This window comes from Thermobia domestica, chromosome 5, assembly GCF_964235325.1.
Source record: "Thermobia domestica chromosome 5, izTheDome1.hap1.1, whole genome shotgun sequence".
NCBI lineage: Eukaryota > Metazoa > Arthropoda > Insecta > Zygentoma > Lepismatidae > Thermobia > Thermobia domestica.
Window position 1 is genome coordinate 124,140,998 of NC_137458.1, and position 20,632 is coordinate 124,161,629.

The 20,632-nt window shown below is 35.2% G+C and overlaps 2 protein-coding genes across 6 annotated transcripts in view; one reads left to right on the plus strand and one right to left on the minus strand.

The window, feature by feature from the left end:
* LOC145686103 (putative RNA/DNA demethylase ALKBH6) overlaps positions 1-18,747 on the minus strand; it is a 61,577-nt gene extending 42,830 nt beyond the window's left edge. Inside the window, exons 1-2 of the transcript XR_014131516.1 lie at positions 14,692-18,747; positions 11,814-11,875 (exon numbers count right to left, since the gene is read on the minus strand). The gene's annotated coding sequence lies outside the window, so the exon portion shown is untranslated. The remainder of the gene's footprint in view (positions 1-11,813; positions 11,876-14,691) is intronic.
* Positions 10,278-20,632, plus strand: part of LOC145686102 (endoribonuclease Dicer-like) — a 323,942-nt gene continuing 313,587 nt past the window's right edge. For 2 of the 5 annotated variants that reach the window (XM_081759045.1, XM_081759050.1), the window contains exon 1: positions 10,279-10,423. Coding sequence is in view for 1 of the 5 variants with exons in the window: in XM_081759050.1 (XP_081615176.1) it covers positions 10,417-10,423 (7 nt within the window). In the remaining 4 variants the exon portion in view is untranslated. Of the gene's footprint in view, positions 10,424-10,497; positions 10,782-20,632 lie in introns of those variants that run through there. The other 3 variants (XM_081759049.1, XM_081759051.1, XM_081759048.1) reach the window with 3 other exon arrangements.

Here is a 20,632-nt window from a genome sequence, read left to right on the forward strand (position 1 = left end):
AGCCCGATAGAGATACAAGGCGAGAAAGATCATAAAATTAACTACTAAAATCCACTTTCTTAAATGATTAAACAGCTTCAATTCGGGTAAAAAGCTCAAGAACCGGCTTAATACAAAGGTTAAGCCAACCAGTAAGATAGTTACTTGAATGAACAGCTTAGTTCAAGTGCTAAGCGACACATGACGAAAGATCTATAAATAACTAATGACTGAATACAATGGTTGATCTGGCAGAAATGATACTCCATAAAGAATAAACAGCTTAGTATACGAGCTAAGCAATCATGAGTTCCATAATTAATAAAAATATCTCAGTGCGAAGGCAGAGCGACCAAAAGTATAGTTCCTTATAAGGATGCCAGTAATCATTGACTGTTCCACAAAGACGAAAACTCACATATCATAATAATAGGCTTAGTCGAAAGGTAGGCCAGTACAATTAACATCCAAGGAAGAAAATGCAGACACGCTTGGCAAATAACCATATCACAATCCGCTACAATTCCATATTGATAGAAAAATATCACTTAACATCCAAAGAAGCAAAATGCAGACACGGCTGGTAAATAATCATGTCACAACAAGGTGCAAGTCCATGTTGGTGGAGAAAAATCACTTAATATCCAAGAAGGTAAATGCAGACAAGTTCAGTAAATATCCATATTACCATTCGTTGCAAATCCATATTGATGTAGGAAGACCACTTAAAATCCAAGGAGGCAAATGTGGACATGCCTGGTAAATAGCCACATCAAAGTCAGGTGCAAGTCCATATAGGAAGAGAAAAACAAGATAGCTTTTTATGGTCTATCTAGAACAAGTAGACGACGAACAAACAGTTGCTTCTTATAGTATTTAGAAAATAACACTATTATTGTTGTAATACTTTTAATGAAGTTTGAAATTAGGTAGTGCTTAATATACATTATGCAGATGGTAGGCATGACAATGTGAAGGCGCGAATAAGGTCGAAAGGGCATTGGGCTCCGCTAAAAATTTACGCACGCATGATTTCAATAGACGAAGAAGTGAAGAAAAATATCCAGGAATAGCTTATGAACTTCACAGTACCGACAACGTCACTTTAATTGCAGTTCAGGCAGAGAAAGTCACTTCTCACTCAACAGTAAACATGTGCTAAACTTGCTTAATATGATGGACTTCTCTAATATCAAAATACTACAAATTTCACACTGTTAACGATCACTTATCATGCCCTTCGACCTTTTAAATACTAAGCCTACCTACCAGGAGCGTCATTTCACATTTTGCTTGGGGGGGACAAGCCCCCTTGATATTAGTAAAATTTCGCGTTTCTCACTGATTTACTACTATTCTATTGATAAAATCTATATACATCTCAAACTCAGGGGGCAAATGCCCCTCCCTGCCCCCCCTAAATGACGCCCCTGCTACCTACCAATATTAACGATGCATATTATAAATATTTAACATTGAGAAGGAAAATAAGATTCCTTCAATATTTTCGCACCACTATTTCATTGGAAGCATTGCCATTGTTCCGCTGCTTCACCCCTCTACTTCACTTCCTTTTTCCGTACAGAAGATGGATCTTTTTTCAGAGTGGCCAGATCAATAATAGAAAAGGTATTAAAGTTAAAAATATTATAAAACAAAATTATCAAGAATGTAGTGGGTACTACATGTGAAGAAAGTCCCACTTGAACCTGTCCCTTTACTGGAAAGCACAATGGAAAAACGATGTATAGTCGAAGGCTGCCACAGACGAACAGCCTTTTGCTCTTTCTCTCTCTCGTACACACAACACACACATTTGATGCTCCATTCAGTTGTCAGATGAGCTATCCAAGCGGTAAGAGGCTAATTTATATACTTTAAACAAATAACTTGGATCTGGGAACGAAATGATAAAGGCATAATTAAGCCAATCACATGAGTCGAACACTATGAGGGAGATACTATATACTACACTTACCTATGAGTAAAGAGAATACTCCATTGTTGTTCACTTTGACCACATTAAAAGAAATCGTAGTTATTCACTACATAATACCGTAACAGGTGATACAGAACGAGATAGAAGCTACTGTTAGCGATTAAGAAGGCTACTGTTAATGGACAGACGTAAGCAGCAAAGTGAATGAGCAAATGACTATCGGACGATAAACAGGCGTTAACGAACACTGAAAGATCATATGAACGATAGATATTTTCTTCTCTATAATAACATAATCGGAAAGGAGGATTGTCGGCATCTCTGCCATAGGTTTACTAACATCACAAGGGCTGGAAGGGCGTTGAGCAATTTTACCGCTTCATCCAAATGCAGATTAATATTTTCTTTTCGTTTTGACACTTGTTTTGTAAGAGCAGTTATATTCTCGCCGTTGAGGTTGATTTTCTCTTCTGGTTCAGAGAGGGCGTTGGAGGGGATAGTAAGTCCAAGTCTGTGTTCTTCCATGTTTGTGTCGTTTTATTTCTCTAGTGGTAGGATTTAGCTGTACAATTTCTGTCTTGTATTATGTGTGTGTTGGCTCTTGAAAAGGCCAGACATTCACTGGTTGTGGTTCTGCTGTATGATATTGCTGAATGGGAGTCTAAGCAACATGGAGACGAAGGCGAGAATGTAAACAATATTCCAGTTTAGAAATGTAGTGAAATTTTTCACTTTCAACGAAAATTTGAAATATTTTCACTCTACGTGTTGTAAAATGCTGTGGCAGAATAATAACACATACACTCTGTAAAGAAAAAATAGCGACACCTCAATTCTCAAACTAACTTACACAGAAAACCATAGTTGCAGCCCGTTAGAATAGGAATAGAAGGAAATGAAGAGTGGGATAGTTCATTTGCGTTATCTGTGACACCTGTGGTGTAGGACATCGCTTGTCAATTGTTTGTGTATCAGTAGTATTTTCGATAGATAGCACTGAGTGCGTCTCGTAAATTATTGTAGTAAGAATTCTGCATTGCATTTGTGATGTGTAGGCTGAGGTAAATAGCATTTTATGATTGTTCTTTGCTTTCTCATTGTTTGGACAGTGTGTCAAGTGGCAAAATTTTTGTTGTGCAGTGTTGTTTGTGTGTGATATTTTTGCTGCATGTGGACTGTAAGCAAATAAGATGGGTAAGAAATGTGAGTTGTGGCAAATCTCTAAAGGAATAGATGGAATTCTGAAAATCCATCATTCTACGGCAGGAAGAGTAATTCACAAGTGGAAACAGCATAACAAATCATCCCTTCGTCAACAGTGTGAAAGAAAAAAGAAAGCATCACCCAGAGCAGATTGCTAAATGAAATCAATAGCACCACAGATTTAATGAGTGATTTCCCCAAAAATGACTTTTGTAGTTTGACATGATCTTGGAACTGCAGTTACTTGTACAACTGTATTGTCTTGACTGTATGAAGAGGTTATTACAAAGAAAAAAACGCGTAGAAAGTCGAAAACACAGAGGACTTCAACATGTAGTTTTGTGAGTCGATATGCAACTTGGACTTAGGTCAACTGAAAGCATGTCGTTTTCTTCATTGAAAAGAAGTTTAGAATAGTGGGAAACGATAGTGGTGGATACGAACAAGCAAGGAACTTGACAAGGATTTTGTTTAAGAGATTCAAATATTCAGTTACTGAGTGATGATATGGGCATGGTTCACCGTTAAAGACGTCAGAACGACGGATATATGTGAAGGATCGTTTGATGCACGAAAATATCTTCAAATTCTGGTACGTAAAGTTCTTACAACAGCTAAAGATGACTTTTCTGAAGAAAATATGGACTACTTCCTTTCCCAGGACGATAATGCTTCATGTCATCGAGCCAAAATTGTTAATACGTTGTTCAAGAATATGACTATTTAGAGACTCGTGTGGCCTACAAACTCACCCGACATGAATCCAGTTGAAAATTTGTGGATCAATATGAGTAGAAATTTCAATAGGCAACTATCTCAAATAGAATGGAATTCAAGGAACAGATAATCCGGGTGTTATTCCGTGATATCGAGGTTGCATTTTGCAATAGCTTTGTTAACAATGCGGGAAGCCCATGGTGCACATACAAAATACTAGTTTGGTGTATCGTACTTCTCGATGTTTGCACACAATATGTCTTACCCTAAAGAAATTCCATTTCTTGTTTTATGCTATTGTTGTTGATCTTTTTCAGTTTTATGAATTACTCTTCCTACAAACGATTTTGCTCAAAACACACATAGCTACTTATATATGCATATAAATTCACTAAATTCATGTCAAAAACCTGAAACTCTGGCGCAAGTATTAAGAATGAACTGCTCATTAGGAATATGCCTTGTAATATTATCAGGAATTCATGTAAAAATCCATATTGATTAAAGTATGTTGAGAAAACCATATTAGAGCAAGTGTCGCTATTTTTTCTTTACAGAGTGTACTCTCCATTTCAATTCTTTTTAGTTCAAGTTTATAAGGCAATTATTTGGCAGGATATCAACCATTCTCTAGCCTCCTTGCTCGCCAACCTAAAATTCGGAAAATTTTGAGAAAGAAAAGGGTTAACCATGCTGGTGGCACCTAAGATAATAGACTTCAACAAAAATAAATATTGATATTCAAAATACTTACTATGGAGCAAGAATCCCGCACTATTAGAAAGCCAATGTGCAAACTTCATTTTTTCCTCACCCTACTGTATATGCTTTATATCTGAACAATATTTAAGTTCAACAGATATTAAAATTTCAACTGAGTTACACGTGAGTATCGTTACACGTTGGATACACGTGAGTTTCCAACTCATACATATTATTTTATCTAAAAAAAATATCAATTGGTGTATGAATCGTTTTTGGACATTCAGTATTTTTTTAAAAATTCTAATAATATTGTAGACTTTATGAAATATGAATGGAATTGCCTCATCAAATTTGAGAAAATAATATGAAAATAAATCACCGCCAAAAGTAACTATTACTTCTTGAATCGTCCTTGAAAAATGACTCATACCACAGTATAGGGTTGTTAATTATATATTGATGTGTGAAATATCAACAAAATCGTTATAGCCGTTTTTAAATCCCATTTTTTAAAATTTAAATCATTCAGTAAATTACCAGTATTTTGGGATGGGGAGAAAATGATAAAGACTCTTCTGGACAATCTTATGAAAAGAGCTTACGTTTCAAATTTGGTGCTGAAGCACTAAACAATAAAATAAGTTGGTCTTTCTCTTTTATGGTCCCTAAAAAAGAAACGAAAATCTGACTAATGAATTATTTTGACAACAATAATAATAATAATAATAATAATAATAATAATAATAATAATAATAATAATAATAATAATAATAATAATAATAATAATATAATCCAGAAGAAGCTAAAAGTTCAATTTAGATTGGAAACAAAAGAAAAGGAAAAATGTCAAACATGTTGTCCTACTTCTTATATTGTTTAACTACATGGAGAATTGAAAAAAAAATAATAAATGATATTTTAAACTATCCAGACGATTTTTATATTTAAAAGAATATGACGAATGAATTTGTTTAATGACAAATTAGTATTTAAAGACTCTTACCAGAGATCGGACAACAGCGGATGTACAAATGGACGTTTACATTAATTTGGGAAAATAGCAATATTCGGTGCTGAGCGTGTTTTACTCTCAAACTCACCTATATTTCGAGTTAACGAAACTCACATTTTGAAAACGAGTTAGCGCATGATAAAACTCAAGAAAGAGGAACGCGCTCTAGTCAGCTACCTCAAGTGAGCGCGTTCATTTACAACCGTGATATATATATATATATACAAGGTGTAACACAACGGTACGGCAAAATTTAAGGAGTGGATTTCTTATGGGTAGACAAGCAAAGAAGTTAGAAAATGCATCGTTACAAAGTTACAGCCATTGAGCTGTCTGATGCTCTGAAATAGTCACATTCTGGTCGTCTCTTAATATGACTTCATTTAATCCTCAATAGCTCACCCCCTAATTAAGCTAGGAAGATAATTTTGGTATTAATGTGTTCCTGAAGAATGAAGCTTTCGACAGCGTATGTATTTCTCGTACGTCCGATATATGGCTCCTCTTAGTGAATAACCGGATAAGTCGACTTTTTTTCAAAATTGAGATTTTAAAGATATAAGCTTCTATTGGCGAGTTCTCCATAGTTTAGAAACGGTTAAGTCGAATTCCTAAAATTGACGAAGTTACAGCATGTGTATAACCAGTTACTTCAAAATTGACAGGGTAACTCGAGTTAACTCCTTATTAATGGAAATATTTGTTTCGTGAATAACAAGGTAAGTCATTTTACCTGTTTGTATCCGTTGTAATGAACTTTGCACTGAGCGTGAATAAGCGGTTAAATCGAGATGACATGTTATAATAAATTCGTATAATACATATTGCGTTGTTCTCATGTAGATTTAACCTTTTATGTTAACTAAAAGGGGAGACTTTGTGTGTCACATTTCGCTTCCCTTTGATGCCTTTGTTTACTTTCTAAAGAACCGAAAGCCGATATGCTGGAAATATTATTGCAGCTATCAAGGACGCCGATCAGATTGTTGATGTCTTGCTTGTAGAAATGCAAGCAAAAACATTCATTCCAGCGTATTGGGCAGAGTGTGAAGTTTCGTACTCCAAGATGTCTCGAGCACAGGAAGCACTACGGCTTGCAAAAAGAGCTTATTTTGAAAAAGAAAACACGTTCGATTCTGGTGAATATAACTTACAATATGAAGGTAAGCATATTTCTTTAAATTACTCATGTTACATATGAAACTGTAAAGTCTTAGGAAAAAGAGAAGTATGTAATTATCATTCACATCTTCCGGTTAATAAGTAATATGATTGAAGGATTAAGAGTCGGCTGTGGTACCATCTTGAGATTTGTTTGGTAAAACAGGAAATTTCCGAAAATTCTTTTCAGGATTTTCAGTGGTGGGGATCGAACTCAAGATCTCTCGAATACGAAACCAATGTTTTGCGTGGGAACGCAATGCTTCAATACTAGCCAATTCTATTATTGAAATAAAGCTTTTTTCAGTAATGGATTAATGAATGTAAAAGTTAATAATAATAATAATATAACAAAGCTGCACTAAAATGAGTACTAACTAATCCGAATGAGACTATCACAGGGTTATTGCGAAGTCAACTGTTCAAAGAACCTTAATATTTGTTACTGTTATAAATGCTGATTTTCTTTTGATTAATACAACATATTTTTCTTTGTTTTCAGATTCTAGAAGCCTGAGGAAGACTAGGAAACTGATATCCACCCATACAGAAACTGTTTGTGATGACTCTTGATCGAATTGTGACTTAGACTCTGATGACAGGACAAGAGATCCAGATTTTCATGTCAGCTATTCGGCAAGTAGCGACGAACAAGAGATAACGTCCAGAAAACAAGTTGGTCGTAAGAAGGAAAAACCAAAAGATGTAGGTGCTCCCAAAGAATTTAATTTGGAGAATTTCGCTTCTTCGAATTCTGTAGTTGATACAGTCTGCACACAAACTGGAAGTTAGAGTGTGGAGTGATTTCCATAAATCTACCGCAGTGCGTGCAAAAAAATAGTGAAACTTTGAATCCGTTACCTGAGAAAGTGATCCAAAGGGAAATAAAGCCACGTAGTAGAAAAGAGAGAGAAAGAAGCAAAAGACTAAGGAATGAAGGACATGCATATATCACAGAAAAGGGGAAGAAAGATGAGTAAACTTACTGAGTGTAGAATGAAGTGTGCTAGTAGATTCACAGATAGTGATTGTCAAATGTGTTTCAATGAGTACTGGAAACTAGGTTCTCGTGATAATCGTGCTAAATACGTGAGTTCTTTAATCACTATCAAAGAAAAGAAAACAGAAAAAATGTCCGGTAGGAAAAAAGAAAACACGTGAGTGTCACTGTACGTATAGTCTAATTGTGAAAAGTGACAGATATCCCATTTGTAATGCATGCCTTCTAAAAACTCTTGTAGAAACTAAATCATTCTTGAGTGCGTTCTTCAAAAGAAAAAGCAGTCACACGCTGGAGTGGTTCCTGAAAACTTGAGAGGAAAAAAATCATCAAAAACAGTACCAGAAGAGAAAGTCCAAGATGCGAAGAATTACATATTGTCTTTTCCAAGTTACGAAAGTCACTATTGTCGCAAAAGATGTTCTTAAGATGTACCGATTCTATACAGAAGGAAGAAACAACCTTATTTCACTCTCCCTATATTCTAAGTACTTTCATGAGTTGAATCTTGCATTCAAAAAACCAAAAAAGATATTTGCCACAAATGTGATTTATTGGAAGCTAAAATTAGAGCGTCCGAAGAAGGTAACTTGGAAGAGGTTATTAGTGTACGTACCGAACATCACACACTCGCCGAAGAAGCGTACAGCGCTAAGCGGAGGGACAAGGAAATCTCTGAAGAAGATAACACAAAGATGACTTTTGCTTTTGGCCTCCAGCAATGCCTCCCTATTCCTTATTTAACATCATCTGTGTCATTTTACAAACGATTACTGTGGACCTTTAATCTAACAATTCACAATCTCGCTTCAGATGAAGCTACGTGTTACATGTGGGATGAATCTGTGTCTAGAAGAGGAGGTAACCAAATAGCATCATGTCTTTACCAACACATACTGAACCTATCATCTCATGTTCAAGAAGTGACTTTCTATTCTGATACTTGTGGAAGGCAAAATAAGAATAGTCATGTAGCATTAATGTTTATGTATGCCCTTCACAAGAAAACAGAGTTGCAAGTAATAAACCACAAGTTTCTAGTAAGTGACCATACCCATATGGAATGTGATACCGATCACTCAATAATAGAAAGGGAAAAGAAACGATCTGGCATGAAGATCCATCATCCTCATAACTGGATGCAGCTTGTACGCACAAGTAACAGGAAGTTACCTTTCAATGTGATTTCCATGAGAAAAGAGAACTTTTTTCTTTATTTTAGCAGTTTGTGTAAAGGTGACGGTCCCTTCGTATTGCGAAAGCTAAATGAAAACAGGGAAAATTTTCTCTGGCACCCTGTGCAGTGGCTTCAGTATGAGAAGCATTCCTTCCAGTTTAAATACAAGCACTCATTAAAAGACGAAGATCCGTTCCCGATGCTGAATTTGAGACGACGGCAAAAGGATTCAGAAATGCCATCATTGTCCTTGATCCATGTTGACCCCGTAAACATCAGTAAGGAAAAGAAGAAGGGCCTTCTGGATTTGCTTCCATTGATAGATCCTGTGTTCCATGACTTAAAGAAATTTACGAACATCTGATGAGATATCCGAAATCGATCCAGGCTTAGAAGAATTTGATCCGGACCCTTGAACTTACTGTATTCATTACTAGAATGTTTTCTTTTTGAATTCCATTGTGTGAACAGTGTTTAACCATTACATTGTATTTTTTTTTTTTTTACATGAAACTGGGAAGTTAAAAAACAGGTTTAAGTATTGTGTCTCAACAGTTCATGATTCAAAGGAATTATTATTCAGATAACTTCCACTGTTTTAAACTTAGTGAGCAGTATTGAAAGAACTGTCAATTTTAGGAGTAACTATTCAGTACGAAATATGTTATAAAACTGTTTTGGTAACATTTACTATTCACATTTTTAATATTTCACAGGTTTTTACTATATAGTATACACGTGCATAACCAGATAAGTAGGTCAATTTCGCAGTGCATAAGCAGGCAACTGAATAAAACAGTGCAAAATCACACTTCATTGTTGCATATTCTGGATGAGATTTTGCAACATAAAACATCCTAATAACATAACTATTTCGTCAAAAAATTGAGTTGATTTGGCTATATTCATACTCACAGGAACCAGTAGAACTTTCAAACTTCTCTCCTGTAAAATTAACAATTCCCGACTTGACCGGTTATTCACTAAGATGAGCCATATATAACCGGTAGTAAAAAAATAGCATCGTTGGTTCCAACTATATTATACATAAACTTCGTCTATTGTATGTAAACTTATTATTTTATATGTAAACCTATAAAATTATAATTGTACTTAACACTTTGTGTTAGTGTTGAATGGTGTTTGTATATTTTTAGATAATCTAATGGTCAAAAAAAGCAATGAAAATCATTAGGCCTAGTCAATTGTTTTTGTAATAAGTCAAATCTACACATAAATTATATGGCAATGTAATATATATAGATTATCATAACATAAAAACCTTACGTACTGAGTGTTTTCATATCTGAAATAACCATCCCAAATTAGTTACTTGTTTTCCATGTGATCGAAAATTATGAAAAATTTATTAGCCAGTGTGATGATTCATTGAGGGAAATTTTAGATTATGTAAGTGGCACCATTGGTAAAGAAGAAAAAAGAAGAAACTCAACTTGTCATATTTTTAGGCGGTCAGTGCGAGTGAAGGATATATTTTGGAATAATTAATATATCCGAAGAAAATGCACCGTAAGTTAAGTTTTGATATTAAATGGCCATTAACAAAATAGTATGTAAATGCCATAATGTAGAAACATTGAACAAAACAGGACTGGTCTTGTTTACTATTTCGAAATAAAGCTGACCATAACTACTGAAATACATTCTTTTTCAGTGTACATTTAGGATAATCTGCCAAACTCAAAACGAAATATTGCTTCGCTTTTCTTGCTTCAGTGATTTCCTAAGACTTCATTTATTTTCCTGGTGCATCCCCACGTCATCACGTACAGATCATTGATATACGTACGAGCTGATATACCGGGTTAAGTTTAGAGTTACCCCTCCGCTTTTTATAAAAATCAGGAAAATTTACAGGAGAAATGAGGTAAGAAATGATAATTTGATGTTTAGGAATGTAAATTCGGCAGGAGAGTTATGTTTAATACGAGAAAATATGGGGTATGTTTAGTACAAGGGGTCCAGAAGCACGTAAAAAACACAAAATTTACAGGAGAAATGAGTGATGCAAGTACTTAGACGTAACATAACGTAACCAAATCTAACCTAACCTAACATAAACTAACGTAAGCTAACCTGAACTAACCTAAACTAACTTAATATTAGTAGAAATAACCGAAATTCTGTCATTTTTTGGAAAATTATGCGGGACTCCTACACTAATATAACATAAACTAACGTAACCTAAACTAGCCTAACCTAACTTAAACTAACCAACCCTACTCTAAACTAACCGAATGTGAACAGAAACTACCAAAATTGTAACATTTTTTTAGAGAAAAGATCTGGACCCCTTCTGCTAAACATAGGCAAAGGGGTATGACTATTAATGACATATTACACACATCCGGCCCTCCCTAATTAAAAAGTTAACCTTTTTAATATAAATGTTCCTAAATTATAATCCATTTAATAAGCAACTGCCATAAGGTAACTACTAATAATATCTCGGTTAGTTAATTCGAATCATACCTAACCTCCCCAAAAAGAAAAAAGAAAGAAAAAAGAATTAAACGAACTAAACAAAATCAAATACAAAAAATAACCAGAATCATCCATCGCCATACAAAATTCATTCACTCATGGATCTCTACTTCTAATCCATCACCCGTTAATAATTATGGCAATTAACTCATTAATAAATTATAATAATACACCCTAAATTATTTTTCAATCTTGTCTGATATATATATAGATTAATTTCAAATCTTATAAGCATTATCAAACTAATTATCAATACTCAAATTAACAATTTTAGCTGACTCTTAAATGCAGATTTTTTTTTAACAAATATTGGCTCTCCAGAACATCCATTTAGGCAATATACAATAAAAAACATACTACTTACATACAGCTGACAAATTCTGCAATAATTGACAATATCCGAAACAAAACTTACTCATGGACACATACATACATCAATGGTAGTCGCGACAATATACAAAACACGGCATTGCAGGCCTGCAATAGAAATAACAATTACTATTTGATCAAAACAAATAATACACAAACAAATACATAACCAAACTAAAACTCTGGTAAGTGGTAACACTCTCTAACTCAAGATAATCTAATGAAATTAGCCGGATTTTTTTTTTTTTTTTTTTTTTTTTATGTTGCAGTTACATCTCTTCTCTCTTGATACTTTTTAGTTAGGGCTACATGTGACCTACGAACATCATTAGGGTTAGCATCAGATCTAATTTGAACACTGTTCTGACCCAGGAATTTGACCAATGTGTACGGGTCCTCCCAACGATAAGATAAGCTCTTGTTAAACTTGTCCACCAACGATGATTTAGCTTGCGATTTTATTAATAATTTATCCCCTACCTTATAATCAACGGGAATTCTCTTTTTATCATATAACGCCCTCCTTCTCTTCCACGCTAACTCCATATTACGCATCGCCGATGCCCAAATTTCGCCTTTATTCTTATCCACAAATATTTTATCCACATTCCACTTAGTGTCAAGAGGGTCACAAACATTATACCCGTATACTATATCCACTGGACTACACTTTAGTTCTGTGTAGATCGAATTATTGAGTGAAAATTCAATTTCGTGTATGCCCTTAACCCACTGTTGTTGTTTATCATGGAAAAATATCTTTAACCCATTTTTCACAGAACGTATGTATCTTTCACTCAAATTCGAAAAGGCTGCGTAAGGGGAAATCCTGATATCTGTGATCCCTTGACTATATAAAAAGTCCGTGAACAATTTAGATACAAAAATGGAGTGACAATCATGGGCGAAAGCATGAATAAATCCATGCCTACACATTAACTTATACATCTTATTTATAATACTTTGGCTGGACAAAACTTTAATAGGTTCCAGATAAACAAAACGTGAACAACCATCTACTATGATTAAACAATAACGTCCTGATTTTGATCTTGTTATTGGCCCAATTACATCTCCATACCAAAGACCGTTTACAGTCTTTTCATATTCTGATACTAGCAACCCCATCTTTTTCTTATTTTCGGCTTTTGCCAATTGACAATCTTTACAAGTGGTTACATATTCCTTAATATCTTTCAAGATACCAGGCCATGTATAGCGCGAGGCTAATTTCCCAATCGTACGGCTCACCCCTCCATGGCCACCGGGCAAAATTTGTCCATGATAGAATTCCAACAATACTCTCCATAAATTTTTGGGAACACAAACCTTATAGGGATTCTTATATGCTTTTGTTTTCTTACAAAGTATTCCGTTTACCAATTTATAATCTTCTACCTGTTGTTTGCTTTCCAATTTTTTAATTATTTCTGACAAATAAGGATCTTTATACTGATGTTCCTTAATAGATAAAGATGTATAGGGCATATCCCACATATTTACCATACATAGGTTTTGCATTTCCTCATCACTAGATTGTACATTCTCAATCAGTTCGAAATCATTGGTGTTATATACTCTAGAAATAAAATCAGATCTTACATTTAAATTTGACGATATGTGCTTAACATCAAAATGAAAGGCAAACAACCTATGCAATAAGCTACCATATTTTTTAACACGTTTAATATTCTTGAGGGCATAAGACAAACTTTGGTTATCTACCAATAATTCAAATTTATTATGTAAATAGATTTTAAATCGTTCTAGAGTCTCCACTACTGACATCAATTCAAGCAAATAAATGGGCTTACTATAATCATAAGGACGTAATTTTCGACTAAAATACGCTACAGGTCTCAAGTAGCCTTCTGCATCATACTGTTGGATCACCCCTCCAAGACTTTTTAATGATGAATCGCAACACACTATAAACTTTTGGTTTAAATCGGGTAATTTAAGCACAATGTGGGATTCGAACATTGCCTTGATATCATCTAAGGCTTTTTTTCTTGGCGGGTCCCCAATGAAATGCCACCTTAGGAGATCTCAATTCATTTATAGGATGCATTATTTCATGAAAACCAGGCACGAACCTTGAGTAATATTGCAAGAATGAACATAAGCGCAACACCCCCCGACGATTTTTTGGTGCTGGTAAGTTTCGTATAATATCTAGGCGAGCAGGATCCATTTCAAATTTATTATATTCAATAATATGACCTAAATAAGAAATCCTGGTTTGAAACATAACACTCTTATCAAGTGACAGCGTAATACCATTTTCACGAAAAATATTCAACACTTTTGTCAACAATTTCTTATGGGAAACAATATCTTTAGAAACCAGAACGACGTCATCAAAAAACCACTCCAATCCTTCCTCTTTTAAGGGATATAACAAGTCTGTCATAAGTTTTGACAACAAGTAAGACCCCACTGACAATCCAAAAGGTAAATAACGAAATTGAAAAAGGCCTCTGTGCGTCAAAAACGCAGTATACTGGCGCGAATTCTCAGATATCTTCAGTTGTAGATAAGCTTCACGTAGATCGATCACACTAAAGATACGCCCTTGAGATAATTGTGCAATAACATCCTCAATAAGCGGAGTATATTGAGAATTAACCGACAGTCTATCATTCAAACCTTTGTAATTCACTACTAATCTTCTTCCGCCACTCTTATTTTTAACCAAAAATGCAGGAAAAGCCCAACAACTATTACTTTTTTCAATAATGTTCTGTTCTAACCAATCATCAATAATTTTATCCATCTCCTTCTGTTCACTACGTGAAATCGGATATGCTTTATTTCGAATAGGGGTTTCATCAGTCACTTTTAATTCATACTCAAAGTTTTTAACAGTTCCAATACGATCACTGAAAACGTCTGAATAATTAGCAGCCAATTCATTTACATACCTTGGTAAATCAGAATCTTCATTCACCAACTTCGGATCGACCAAAACCTTGGTAGCCTGCCTATTAGGAGTTCTCGTATCCTCTCGTACATTGGATCCATCCCCCTGTATACCAGACTGTTGAAAATTATGTACCACCGCCCTGGATGTAGCTCTGCTGTTTGAACCTGTTTCTGCTTGCACACCATCGCGATACGCCTGATGTTCCACAAACCATTTAGAAGTAGGAACCTTATGGGACCTGGAATGATTAGTTTCTGCGGCAGAATCATTTTTCATAGGAGTAGGGGTATTATTTAACCTTACAGGAACCTTAACTTTTCCACCATCTATTATAAATTGTTTCTTGTTAATGTCTATTGCTCCTTTAAGAAAACTAATTCCGTCTATTCCTATAATAAACTTAGGTGACAAGTTTTTATGCAAAAATAATTTAAGTTTATAAGTTAAACCTCCAATTTTTATCGGTAGAACAACACACTGATCTAAATAAAGCACTTCCTTTCCAATCCCCGCTCCACGAAAAGTATCTTTAGTATATTGCACTCTCCAGTTAGTGTTTTGGTCCCATTCTTTAAAAGATTCTATATCACAAAGATTCACTGTGCTGCAAGTATCTAGGGCTCCTTCCAACTTTCGTCCCAAAAAATACGCATCGATAAACGTAGCTATAGGTTTCCTAATGTCTTCGGTTTACGTTCTATTCATCAAAGCTGCCTGTTTTTGTTGTTGCTTTTTATACATACAATTTATGACTATGATCCTCGCCACAAAAATAGCATTTTATTATCTTTTTACACTCAATAGAAAAATTTGACCCGCACATTTCATCATAGACTAATTTTGATCTTTCATAATTCACATATTTAACAACTTCCTCATAAAGTTCTTGATAAGTCGATGGAATATTATACTTAAAGATTGCGTATCTAATATCTGGTTTCATACCCTGTAAAACATTTACTTTAATACCCTCTTCATTTAGGGTGCCTTGAAACACCACATAAGCATCATAAATATTACTGATATATTCTAATATATTTTCATTCTTGCTCTGAATACGTTCAACAAACAATCTATTTATTTCTCGTAACCCTAATGGTGTCAACAGAGAAGTTCGTAAGGCACAACATACCTCCAACCAGTCATTAACATTGCCCAGCAACTTAAGTAATTCTGTATTTAATAACCCAGTAGTTTTTCCAATAGCCATCATCATAATACATTCTAAGGGAAACAACCTCAGTTTATAAATTTTATAAACAGAAAGCAAAAACTGAAAAAGTTCTATATCTTTGCTTCCATCACAAAAGGGTATATTACGAGCAAAATCGTTTAAAGATTTTTGTGCTGAATGAGTTACAAGTTTACTTAAATCTGTTCTCAAAACAGAAGCATTAGTATTGCATGTAAAATTATTTACAACCGATTCTGAAGGAAATATCTGAGTTCCAGCCAAGTGCGAACGAATTGCTTGGATTTGTGCTGATTAGCTACCACCAGCTGTTGAAGGTGAACGACCTTGACCACCGACTGCTGTTTGCTCTTGGCCACCTGCCACCCTCGGGCGACTAGGCGAAGCCTTAATACAAATGTTATCACGCTGATTTTTATTGCTACTTGCAATAACAAATGAATCATTTTCTACCGTATTTTTCTTTCCAGCGTCACTCAAAATGCCAAGATCACTAGTGTGATTTTCCACACTAGGATTTGTCACTTGAGTTTGATTGATTACTAAAACTCCAGTATCACCATTTTCGAAATTATCAAGTTCAAGACGTAGGTTATGATTAACAGGTCCGGTCGCCATCTTACGAACCACTCGCTGACGTTCAATACAATTTTTATTACTTACTTTTTAGCTAACCCTTTTACAAAATAATCCGGCTCTAGCTATCACATAACAAAAATTAGTAACATATTTCACATTCCCACTCACCAACTGAGATCACAGGCTGCTATTTAGATTTGTAACGTATATCCTGTTTCTAAAATATATATATATATTAATACTACAATTATTTTGGAAGGATATTAACACGTTACACGCGCACCTGCCTCCGCAAAGACAACTTAAACGTGCACGCTGGAAGGAAGGAGAATTGAATTCCCCCACTAATAAATAAATTAAGGTTATGTTGGTATAGTTCAAGTAACTGAACAAAAGTGGGAACTTATTAAATCCAATATCTACCAGAAAAAAAAAGTCTCATAGCACGCCAGGTAATCTAAGCTCTACAGTAGTCAAATAATAGAGTTAAATCGGATATTATCAACTTTGTATCTGTAAACTCGAACAATATAATTAAGTGCCAAATTTTGAGAATACAAAAAAAAAAAAAAAAAAAAAAAAAAAAAATATATCACAAAATTGCAGTTAGAACTCAACTATAAAACTCATTATTCAAATATCGACCAGCGATAACAGCATAGAAACAACCACAATGTTAAATGGCGTACTAACTTGCCAAGAGAAATTCTAGAAAATAATTTACTTACAGTAGGTATTCCAATTATAAACCAAAACTTTCACAGCAGTAAACTCATATATTCACAATTTATCAAATACACTACCAACACTTAATTTAATTTAGAAGCCGATTAGATTGAAACATATTGAATTTTGACACCAAAGATAATCGTTTTCCTTCCTATTTGATAGCAGCGTGTGATCTGACGATCTCAGGTAGCGCTGCACTTGAACAAATTTATCATTCCAAAAAGTACCACCAGAGGTCATTGAGAGCCATAACTTTTCTTGAAATGACGTAAATCTCAGATTAAGATATTATTATTATTACAATTCGGTGGAAAATTTGTTATCTTCATTTTAATAACAGAAAAATCGAGGCTAATTATGAACTACAATTATTATTTTTCCGAAATTTAACTTTCACTGCCGAAATATCTTCTTTATCGTCACCATCACCCAATGTTATGATTAAATCTTCTACAGTTTGTTCGAAGACACCTTCAGCTTCCTAAGCTTGCTGCATAATTTTCCACGTATGTTCAACGGCGTTTGTCAATTATTCGGGGACACTTTCTCGATCGCCTCTATTACTAAATTTTTAACGTCATTTACACGAAATGTTTTATTATGTTGAGCCACATAACCTTTTACTTGAGCCCAAATTAACTCAATTGGGTTAAAATGGCAATGATATGGTGGAAGTCGAATAACTGTATGCCCGTGAGCCTCAGCAATTCCATCGATTTCATATGATGGCTGTCTTGGCTTATAGATTTTTAATAATGCTATTAATTCGGCTTTTTTCATATCTGGTGATACTCCAGGAACATTATTTTTTTCAAGCCACCTTATCATGTCCTCCTTTTTGCTGTTCGTATTTGGATGTTGATTCGTTTGAACGGAATGGTAAGCTGCGTTATCAAGCACGATTACGGAATTCTCGTTAATATTTGGAAGTAGACTATTAACAAACCAGTCTTTGAAAGTTGTGGAATTCATTTCCTCGTGATAATCACGAGTGCTCTTTGATTTAAAAAGCAACATTGCCTCAGGTACAAATCCGCGCACAGTCCCGGCATGAAGCAAAATAAGTCGACTTCCCTTGCCAATAGGTGTCTTCATTGTCCCTTCGGATGGATCGTCTGTCCACGCACTGCTTCTCGTGTGTCCTGCGTTCACCCATGTTTCGTCCAACCATACTAAGGTTTCCGGGTTCATTTTCATCATCACTCTCAGAAATTTGCATCGAGCCGCAATAATATCGCTTCTTTCCATAAGAACTTTTCTTCCAGAGAATTTCTTCCACCTAAAACCAATTTGCCTTAACACAACACTCAAGCTTGTTTTCCCTCCCTCGAAAAGCCCTGCTTCTTTCAAGGACTTCAGAAGCTTACCGCGAGTCGGGAATTCTTTCCTTATATAATATTGATAAATGTGTTGCCTTTTTACGTCATTCTGGAAACGATCTAGAGACGTTTTAACATTGGGCCGATTTCTTTTTTTGCCTGGAGTAACCAAAACTGCCGAGGGAGAATTCAGTTCTTCGGGACATTTTTCTTTTGTTATGTTCTTAACAGTAGACTTTCCCACACGAAAGGCGTCAGCCACTCTGTGCACCACCCTCGTCACAGGGAGAAGAGGGCCACCATTATCGCGCTCTTTCTCGAAATATTCACGAAGTCTATATATCAATTCTCGGCTTTGTCCTTTATACACTTTTTTTTTTTTTTTTTTTTTTTTTTTTTTTTTTTTTTTTTTTAGCTGAAGAACTAGCCATTGTCATTACGTAATTACAATATTCTTAACAACACACCCAAACACACAAAAAGAAAAGAAAAAACACAAAGTCGCAATAACCAAACACAATCTCAAAGCTCTTTTCACTCAACTATGCACAAACAAAAGGGAGAACACGAAGCGGCAACAACGACTTGTTTCCATGTCAGAGCGGTGACAGCTCGGCCACTCATTGGTCCTTATGGGGGGATGTCAATGTAGTATCAACCCTCGCTTTCTTTTTCGCATAGTTGTCAGAGCCAGAGATACAGCGGCCGTAGTATAAAAAGTGAAGAGTATTCTGATGATGTACATGATAGTAACAAAGAGTATTAGCCACCTTCAATGAAAGCGGCTGAGCAATTAAATTCTTCGGTGACTGCTTTTGGTTTATCTTCCATGAAGAGACAGAGACCCAGTTATGATAGAAGAAAACTACAAGAAGCTGAAATGGAATTGAAACACAAAATGGCAGAGACACTAATGGTGGAAGAGGAAGGACTATCTGCTTCAAAGGAACAGAAATCGTGCAAGAAATGTCCTGATTTGGACAAAATTGTACATGATTTGAAAGAAACATGTGTCCTATCCACATGCCAGAAAAATAGCTATTCTTATCCGTTCCAGTTGGTCTTTTGAGCGTACATATATGATAAAGCAAGCCAGGAAAATTAAAGCACTCAAGGAGTGCTTCCAGAACCACGAAAGGCGCAAGTTAAACAATTGAGTTCAGAAATAAAGGTGGTAGTGCCGGAGTTTTACGAAAATGATGACTACAGCAGATTAATGTCTGGTAAGAAAGAATATCTTACGGTAAAAGTGGGAATGTACGTGTGCACATGCAAAAAAGACTCTTGCTATGTAACATTTCTGCATTATGTGTAGAATTCAAGGAAAAGTATCCTAATGCCAAAGTGGGTTTATCCTCGTTTTTCATTCTTCAACCAAAATGGCTTGTGCCTGTAAGTGCAAGGGCATACACAATGTGTGTGTATGTGAGACCCATAAGTTGATGTTTTCTACTATAAAGGATTCTGGTCTGGATTACAAAGATACAATGAAAGTGCTAGTGTGTGACATCAGTTCCTTCCTACTAGTGCATGATGCACAGGTGCGAAAAGTGTACGGGTAAGGCAAAACTTGCAGAACACACATTGTGCAAAATACTTCAATGATGGGACAGGTAGCCAGTACAAAAATTTCAAAAATTTATGCATGCATTACCATGGTTTTAAGATTCAAGCAGAATGGATTTTTTTTTTTTTTTTATTTTCAACAAGTCATGGTGAAAATGTTTGTGACGGTATTAGTGCTATCATTAAGCGCAAGGCATCACGAGTAGGCTGCAGTACCCTACAGAAGGCCACATTCTAATACCTCTTCAGTTATTCACCTGGGTACAGAAAAATATCTCCGGCATACCATCATTTTATGTTTCAAAAGATGAGGTGAAATCTGTTGAAGAATTACTGAAAAGCAGACTGGTAAACGTTAAAACTATTGCAGACACAAGGAGCCATCATTATTTTTCTCCGGCGGACTCCGATAATGTGAAGTAGAGCAGATTGTCCAGTTATGATTATAGGTTCGTGCACATGTGTCTTCACAGTGTGTCTGACCCTGGATTCAGCTTGCCATCATAAATAGCAAGGTTGTTGCTATTTATGATGGCAAATGGTACTTAGGATGT